Genomic DNA, 8970 nt, shown 5'->3' with positions numbered 1-8970 from the left:
AAGTAAAGATGAATCTATGTAAGTGATTAAGAAGGCACACAAACATAGTATTGAGTATTTACTATGTAAAACACTAATCCCTATAGAAAACTGTGAACACGTGTATTAAGTATTTAGGCTTAAATATGTTTTTAGTCCCTCAAATTTAAGGTAAATCTGTTTTTGGTCCCTTAAATTTAAAATTGTTTTTTTTAGTCCCTGTAATTTCAAAAAATCTTATTTTAGTCCTTATATTCAAATTTTGTTAAGAAATTTATCAAACATTATTGCATAAAATCTACCTATTGGTGTCCCTATTAATGAAAATATCATATTAAATCCATTTGATATTGCATAACATTCTTAATTAGTCACTTTCAAATATGTTATTGGTGACCTAAGGGACTAAAACAAGATTTTTGAAAATTACAGGGACTAAAAACAACAGTTTTAAATTTGAGGGACCAAAAACAAATTTGTCTTAAATTTGAGGGACTAAAAACATATTTAAACCAAGTACTTATTATTAAGAATCTCTTCAAAGAGTTTTGAGCACACACAAACATAGAACCAAGTATTTTTTTTATTGAAAGTAAGATGAATTTTTGTGAGAGACCTTAAACACATAAATATAATTTATTGCGTACTTAAAATTAAAATTAAAATTCTAAATAATTTGAATAAGAAATACCATTCTCTACCACTCTAGCAGCTATCCTTGTTTTCCTTTCGTTGACTCCAAGAAGAATGAATGCATATAATAATATAAATGAATATGCTGCCATCGTTGCTATCCTTACTCAAACCCACATCAGCACTAAGGCAATCAATGGCTACACCTACAAGGTGGAGGACTGAAGCCACAACCATTATCACCACTCCACTACTAATCCTTAGTATCTGTGTTCATTTCTTCTTCTGCTCCGTTACAATAGCAGAAGATACACCAATTGGTTATGGCTACACAATCTCAACTGTTACCAATTATCCCATTAACAACTCTTTGACTGCAAACCTTAAGCTCATCAAACCATCCTCTGTTTTCGGACCCGACATTCCACGCCTCTCCCTCGCTGCCAGGTAACATTACATCGCAGCCAATTCATTAACCTTCTTCACTCTTCTCTTCTCCATTCATTGCATTAACTTGTCTTATTATATAATTCTGCCACATCATCTAGTTGCTGTGAATTGCAGTTTTGAGAACAAGGATAGGTTGAGAGTAAGAATCACTGACTCCAACCACCAAAGATGGGAAATTCCACAACAACTCATTCCAAGAGACTCTTCTTCCCAATATTACCCTCTTCGCTCCCTCAATAGCCAACAAGGTTCCCAACACTCTCTCACTCTCACACATCCAGACTCAGACCTTATCTTCACTCTCCACAACACCACCCCATTTGGTTTCACGGTCTTACGCAAATCCTCCAACGATGTCCTCTTCAACGCAGCACCTGACCCTTCCAACCCCCAAACTTTTCTTGTTTTCAAAGATCAGTATTTGCAACTCTCTTCCTCTCTTCCACCACAAAGGGCATCTCTATATGGTCTCGGGGAGCACACAAAGAGGTCCTTCAAGCTGCAACCGAATGAGACCCTCACGCTGTGGAATGCAGACATAGCAAGTGCCAACGTGGATGTGAACCTTTATGGCTCTCACCCTTTTTACTTGGACGTGAGATCACCCTCCGATGATGGAAGAGTGAAGGCTGGCACCACACATGGGGTGTTGTTACTTAACAGCAATGGAATGGACATTGTCTATGCCGGTGATCGCATTACTTATAAGGTCATTGGTGGAGTTTTTGATCTCTATTTCTTCGCTGGATCCTCTCCTCAACTGGTCTTGGAGCAGTACACTGAACTCATTGGCAAACCTGCTCCCATGCCTTATTGGTCCTTTGGTAAGTCATTCACACAAAGGTGCTTTGATTACTTGTGAATTTTCCCCTTGGATTGGTATACACGAAAAATTATTAGACAATCCTAAACTACTGTCAATCTGATCAATTTTCATGGGACTCATAATCGAGTTTAATTAACTCTTCTAGTAAATTTAAAACCTTGATTATGTACATGTGCCACGTGGAAATTGATAAGTACCATTGCCTCTCATCATTATCATTTTGATCAATTTTCACGTGACATATAATCAGGTTTAATTACCTTTTTCTCCTAAATTTAAAAAACTTGATTACTTGTATCCAAAGAGACTTTATATATTTGTGCTACTTAGAAATTGATCAAGACCATTGGCACATACCGATTCCAGATCTTGTAATAATTCCTTGGTACAGAGATTAAAATCTAACTTAGAATTGCTATAATCTGTCTATTCATGTTGATCCTCATTGCTATTGTCTCTTTTGGTTGGGAAGGTTTTCATCAGTGTCGATGGGGGTACAAGAATGTAAGTGATATCCAGGGTGTGGTGGCCAACTATGCAGAAGCCGGTATACCCCTTGAAGTTATGTGGACGGATATAGATTACATGGATGCATATAAGGATTTCACATTTCATCCCGTCAACTTTCCCCTGGATAAGATGAAAAGTTTTGTTGACTCTCTTCACCAAAATGGTCAGAAATACGTGCTTATCTTGGATCCTGGTAACCAATTCTGACACCATAGAATTTCATTCAAACAAAACATACTCTCCACCAAAGCATTTGTGCACTTTTTTTTTTAATTAACTTGAGGCAACTTTTGAAACAGGTATTAGTACAAATGAGACAGATGCAACACATGTTAGAGGTTTGAAAGCTGATATCTACATAAAGAGAAATGGAGTCAATTATGAGGGTCAAGTTTGGCCTGGACCAGTTTATTACCCTGATTTTCTAAACCCTCGCAGCCAAGCATTTTGGGGTGGAGAAATCAAATTATTTAGGGATCTTCTCCCTTTTGATGGTCTTTGGCTTGATATGAATGAGTTATCTAATTTCATTACTTCTCCTCCCATTCTATCTTCTAGTCTTGATAACCCTCCCTACAAAATTAACAATCAAGGAGATCGACAAAACATTAATTACAAAACAGTCCCAGCAACAGCTTTACACTTTGGTAATGTCACTGAGTATAATGCCCACAGTTTGTATGGACTACTAGAAGCCAAAGCAACTAACAAGGCATTGGTGGATACAACTGGTAAAAGGCCATTCATTCTAAGTAGATCAACTTTTGTAAGCTCTGGTAAGTACACTGCTCACTGGACAGGAGATAATGCTGCTACATGGAATGATTTGGCATACTCAATACCCTCCATATTAAATTTTGGACTCTTTGGAATTCCAATGGTTGGAGCAGACATATGTGGTTTTGGAGGAGATACAACTGAAGAACTTTGCCGGCGCTGGATCCAGGTAAACTGATTCTCAAATCCTGTAACATGGGATAATTTTTACACTAGATGCTTATTAAATAATTTTACACTGCCAAAAACAAAGTGTTAGAAACTCCATATTGACAAGTGACATGGCCAAAATAAGGTATATAACTGGGGACTAATTTTGACTTGACAAGCTAGTTTTGCAAAGTTGAATTAAATTGTAATCTACATTTTTAAATTGGCGGGTTTCTAATGGTTGGTATTGGGCCTATCAAATTGTTATGGACCTACCGTCTACAGATGTTCATTCCAGTGAAGTCTTGACTAGAATTTACAATTTTCTCATATTGAGACTAAAACTTATGATAGAAACAACTATAGGGATGAAGCCAAAAGTTTAATCTTTTTATTTTGTGAAAAATATGTAGTAGCACACTATGAAATGCATAGTATAGATATCTAATTCTTCATTTTTCTCAATGTAGTTGGGGGCCTTTTACCCTTTTGCAAGAGATCATTCAGACAAGAGCTCCATCCGACAAGAGCTTTACCTTTGGGATTCAGTTGCAACATCGGCTAGGAAAGTGCTTGGCCTCCGTTACCGTCTCCTCCCTTATTTCTACACACTAATGTACGAAGCACATACAAAAGGGACACCAATTGCACGACCCCTTTTCTTTTCATTCCCTGAGGATGTCACAACATATGAAATAAACTCACAGTTTCTATTAGGTAAAGGGGTTCTGGTGTCACCTGTGCTAGAACCTGGGGCAATCAATGTTGATGCATACTTTCCTAAAGGAACCTGGTTTGACCTCTTCAATGTCTCAAATTCAGTGAACGCAGAATCAGGCAAGCATGTCACTCTTGATGCTCCATCTGATCACATAAATGTGCATGTTGGGGAGGGTAATATTTTGGCCTTGCAAGGTGAAGCAATGACAACTGAAGCCGCTAGGAACACTTCATTTGAACTTGTGGTGGTTATCAGTGGCAGTGGCAATAGTTATGGACAAGTGTATTTGGATGATGGGGTGGCACTTGACATAGCAGGGGTGAAAGATCAGTGGACATTGGTAAACTTTTATGGCACATTACACAACAATAGTATTTTTGTTACATCTAAGGTCACTAATGGAAGGTTTGCTCTGGACAAAAGATGGATCATAGATAAGGTAACTGTGTTGGGGATGCCTAAGCAAAGAATGGATTTGGCAAGGAAAAAGTTAAACATTGTGAAGGGAACAAAGTCAATGAGGAAAGCAATTGTGAAAACACAATTTAATAGCTCTTATGAGCTTGATATTGTGGAACTTTCAAAATTGTCGCAGCTTATTGGAGAGGAGTTTAAGCTGGAGATTGAAATCAGGTAGAAGGGAACTTTGAGAAAGCAATACGTGCTTTCTATTTGGGATGGCATTTTTCCAATCCAAAATATCAACATTAATAAAATGTCATCCTTGTATCAGAAAAAAATGTTGCGGAATAATAATGTCAACATGGCTATGAGCTCATGTATGAAGTATGAACATATCTTCTATCAATAATAGTACGGGTGGTCGCTTATAATTTGCAAGCATGTCAATCATAAACATAAACCTGTAGCATATATAGCAACTTACCAAGTAGGTGTATTAACAGCAAATCCACACAAGATTTTCACCTCCACTCGCATTTACATGTTATTCTTCCCCTTTTTCCATTAGCAGCCTATATTCTTATAGCTCATTTTTAGCAAATTAGTAATTAATTTGCTAAAAATGAGCAGATAATTGGAAATAGTTATATATCTGACCAAGGAAGCTTTTATAACATATTTAGAACATCATTCAAAATTTGTTATTGAGAAGAATCATCACAACTACCAAATCATACCAAACTGTTAAGACAAGCAATGGGCAGCGGAAGCATAAAACATAAAAAACCATACAAACCATGAAACAGAGAAGAGGAAAGGTTAGGGAACAGAGCAATTTCGTATTTGCTGAACAACCATACTACTCTGTTTGTTTTTCATTCATATATAAGGCAAATACATGAAAAATGACAGTCATACATAGAGCCCATAAATGCTGTCAGTAAAACACATGTTCCCATCATCATTAAGTGTGTAGATTTGCCTAAAATCAGAAACCTAACAAGATATTATCTACTGCACTAAGTAAACATAATTACTGCAGAACTTTACCCACTAATACAAGCAACCATAAATAATTATAGCAGTAAAAAATAAAGGAAAAGTTTTACTGCATTAACACTCCTCCTTAAAACTTTTCTTAAGGACTCCCAACTTGCTTCTTAGCTCATTAAACTTAGCACTTGGAAGGGCCTTAGTGAGTATGTCTGCCAATTGCTCCTCGGACCTGCAATACATCAACTGAACATCTCCATTCTTCTCAGCTTCCCTTATAGCATGAAATTTGACATTGATATGCTTGGTTCTTCCATGTTGAATTGGATTTTTAGCAATTGAAATGGCTGACTTGTTATCACACCATAGCACAGTAGGTTCCATTTGCACATGACTCAAATCTGTCAAGACTTTCCTGACCCATATAGCTTGATTTGAGGCTGCTCCTGCAGCTACATATTCAGCCTCGGCAGAGGATTGAGCAACCACATCTTGCTTCTTAGAGTTCCATGAAAATACTCCACTACCAAGTGAAAAAACATATCCTGTTGTGCTCTTAGAGTCATCAATAGATCCAGCCCAATCACTATCAACAAAACCTTCAACCTTTCCATCACTTTTGCTATACCAAATGCCAAAGTCAGCAGTACCTTTCAAGTATCTCAACACTCTTTTGCCTACACCAAAGTGTGTTAAACTTGGTGAATGCATGAACCTTGAAAGTAAACTACTACAGAACATCAAATCTGGTCTAGTTGCAGTCAAATAAAGAAGACTACCAACCAAACTTCTATATTGAGTCACATCTGCCTTTGCATCACCATCAGCCTTGGAGAGCTTTTCGTTGACAGCAAGTGGAGTTGAAACAGGATTACAATTCTCCAGTTTGAATTTTTTCAGCAAGTCATTTGCATACTTTTTCTGTGAAAGAAAAATTCCATCATCAAACTGATGCACTTCCATCCCCAAAAAATACCTCATCATTCCAAGATCTGTCATTTCAAAAAACTGCAACATGCTGTTTTTAAATTCTTCAATTTCATCAACATCATCACCTGTAATCAACAAATCATCAACATACAGAGAAACCACAATTTTCTTTCCATTGCCACAATCTTTCACATAAAGAGTAGGCTCATTTTGGCTCCTCCTGAAATCATTTTGCAGAAAATGAGAATCAATTCTGCTGTACCAAGCTCTTGGAGCTTGTTTCAGCCCATACAAGGCTTTATGAAGCCTATAAACTTTTTCTTCATGACCTGCAACAATAAAACCATCAGGCTGTTCAACATATATTTCTTCTTGCAATACTCCATTTAAAAAAGCAGATTTAACATCCAAGTGAAAGATTTTCCATCCATATTGAGCCGCTAATGCAACAATTAATCTAATTGTTTCATGCCTAGCAACCGGCGCAAATGTATCACCATAATCGACACCAGCCATTTGAGAATACCCCTTCACAACAAGCCTTGCTTTGTGCTTGTGGATGGAACCATCTGGATTTAATTTTGTTCTATAAACCCATTTTACGCCAATCACATGTTTGTCCTTGGGCTTTGAAGTAAGTTCCCAAGTGCCATTTTTGTTAATCATGGCCAGCTCCTCCTTCATTGCATCTTTCCATTCTTCATGCATTGAAGCCTCTTCAAAACAAGAAGGCTCACTTACAACAAAATTGCATTTTTCATAAATTTCAGCCAAGGACTTGGATTTTAGCACAGGAGAATCAGATTCAGCAATCTGATTTTTATTCTCATTTGCAGCTTGCTCCTGGTCGAAATTGGTTGTCAACTCTTCTGTTTTTGTGCTCCTTTGAACTTCATTTTTTTCCCAATTCCAGTATGCATTCTCATCAATTTGAATATCCCTGCTGATCACAATCTGTTTTGACCTCATATTGTACACCCGGTAACCTTTGGAGTTTGCAGCATAGCCTAAGAAAATCCCCATTTCAGCTTTGTCATCTAATTTGGATCTTTTTGCTGCTGTAACATGAGTATAACAAATAGATCCAAAAATCTTCAGGTGTTTGGCAGTGGGCTTCACTCCATTCCAAGCTTCAATTGGTGTTTTCTCTTGAACAGCTCTTGTTGGCAGCCTATTCAAAAGATACACGGCTGTATAAACAGCTTTAGCCCAAAAACATTTTGGCAATTTCTTTTCAGCAATTAAACATCTTGCCATCTCCATAACTGTTCTATTTTTTCTCTCAGAAACTCCATTTTGTTCAGGAGTATAACTTACTGTCAATTGATGAACAATGCCCATATCTTCACAAAATGCATTAAACTTATTAGATGTATACTCCTTCCCATTGTCGGATCTCAACATTTTAATTTTGCAGCCACTTTGAGACTCCACCATGGCTCTAAACTTTTTAAAGACATCAAAAGTTTGAGCTTTGCTTGATAAAAAATACACCCATGTCATTCTTGTCAAATCATCAATAAACAGAAGAAAATATTTGCTTTGGCTAAGAGAAGGAACACTCATTGGACCACACAAATCAGTGTGAATAAGCTCCAATTTTTCCTTTGCTCGTGTGACATTTGTTGATGAAAAAGACTTTCTATGCATTTTTCCCAATTGACAAGCATCACATAAATCATCAATAATACCCATCATAGACATGTCTCTCACCATATCATGAGTTTGCAAAAATTTCAAAGCACCCATATTAAAGTGACCATATCTTTTGTGCCATAAAACAGAATCATCATGTTTGGAAACAAGAGCTGATTCATTCACTTGATTCAAACTGATTGGAAAGCTATTATCACACATTTCCACCTTAATAACTTCATAATCATTTGAATCCAATATGATACAGCCATTGTTTTTAAATGAAAGAGAATATCCTCTCTTCATTAGTTGAGCAACACTTAGCAAATTCTGATCCAAATCAGGAATAAATAAAACATCATGAATAAATTTAGGACCTTTGCTAGTGTGAACAGAAACTGTACCTCTTCCTTCAGCTTGTACAATATCTCCATTTCCAAGCTTAACTTTGGTTTGGATAGCCCTATCCAAAGTAGTAAAAAGACTTGAGTCCCTCGCCATGTGGTTTGTGCACCCACTATCAACATACCATACATCATTTGAACCTGAACTACTTGTTTGAGCAGCCATAAACAAGTGTTCTTCATCTTGGAGTTGCTGATCGGTGAAGTTAACTTGATGTGCATGTTGTGGTTGAGATTGGTTCTGCCTGGATCTGCAGTACCTTTCTCTATGTCCCCACTTCTTGCAAATGTTACATTGGATTTGAGGCTTCCCCTTATACCAACAATCTTTTGACAAGTGATTTGTTCTTTTGCATGTAGAACAAGGAGGAAAATGATTGTTTGCTGCAGATTCACTACTCCCATCCATCTTCGTTTTCCCCTTTTGGTCACCAACTGCTTTATAATTTTGCTTTTTTTTATTTTTCTGACCAGCTTGCTTTCCCTTGTGTCTTGCTTGAAATGCACCTTCAGTTACATCATCCATTCTCATGGAGAATCTTTGCTCATGAGCTTGCAAT

The 8970-nt window shown here is 37.0% G+C and overlaps 1 protein-coding gene across 1 annotated transcript; it reads left to right on the top strand.

Moving 5' to 3' along the window:
* The first annotated feature begins 717 nt into the window (after nt 1–717).
* LOC109811449 (alpha-glucosidase) lies at nt 718–4879 on the top strand. The gene is made up of 5 exons (XM_020375206.3): nt 718–1059; nt 1177–1886; nt 2361–2591; nt 2698–3344; nt 3796–4879. The coding sequence occupies exons 1-5, from the start codon at nt 749–751 to the stop codon at nt 4681–4683; spliced, it is 2787 nt and encodes a 928-aa protein (XP_020230795.2). The 5' UTR covers nt 718–748; the 3' UTR covers nt 4684–4879.
* The last annotated feature ends 4091 nt before the right edge of the window (nt 4880–8970 follow it).

Source organism: Cajanus cajan, chromosome 1 (assembly GCF_000230855.2).
Source record: "Cajanus cajan strain Asha chromosome 1, NIPB_CcT2T_4, whole genome shotgun sequence".
Lineage (NCBI taxonomy): Eukaryota > Viridiplantae > Streptophyta > Magnoliopsida > Fabales > Fabaceae > Cajanus > Cajanus cajan.
Note: the sequence above shows the minus strand (reverse complement) of the source record. Positions and strands in the feature narration are given on the sequence as shown.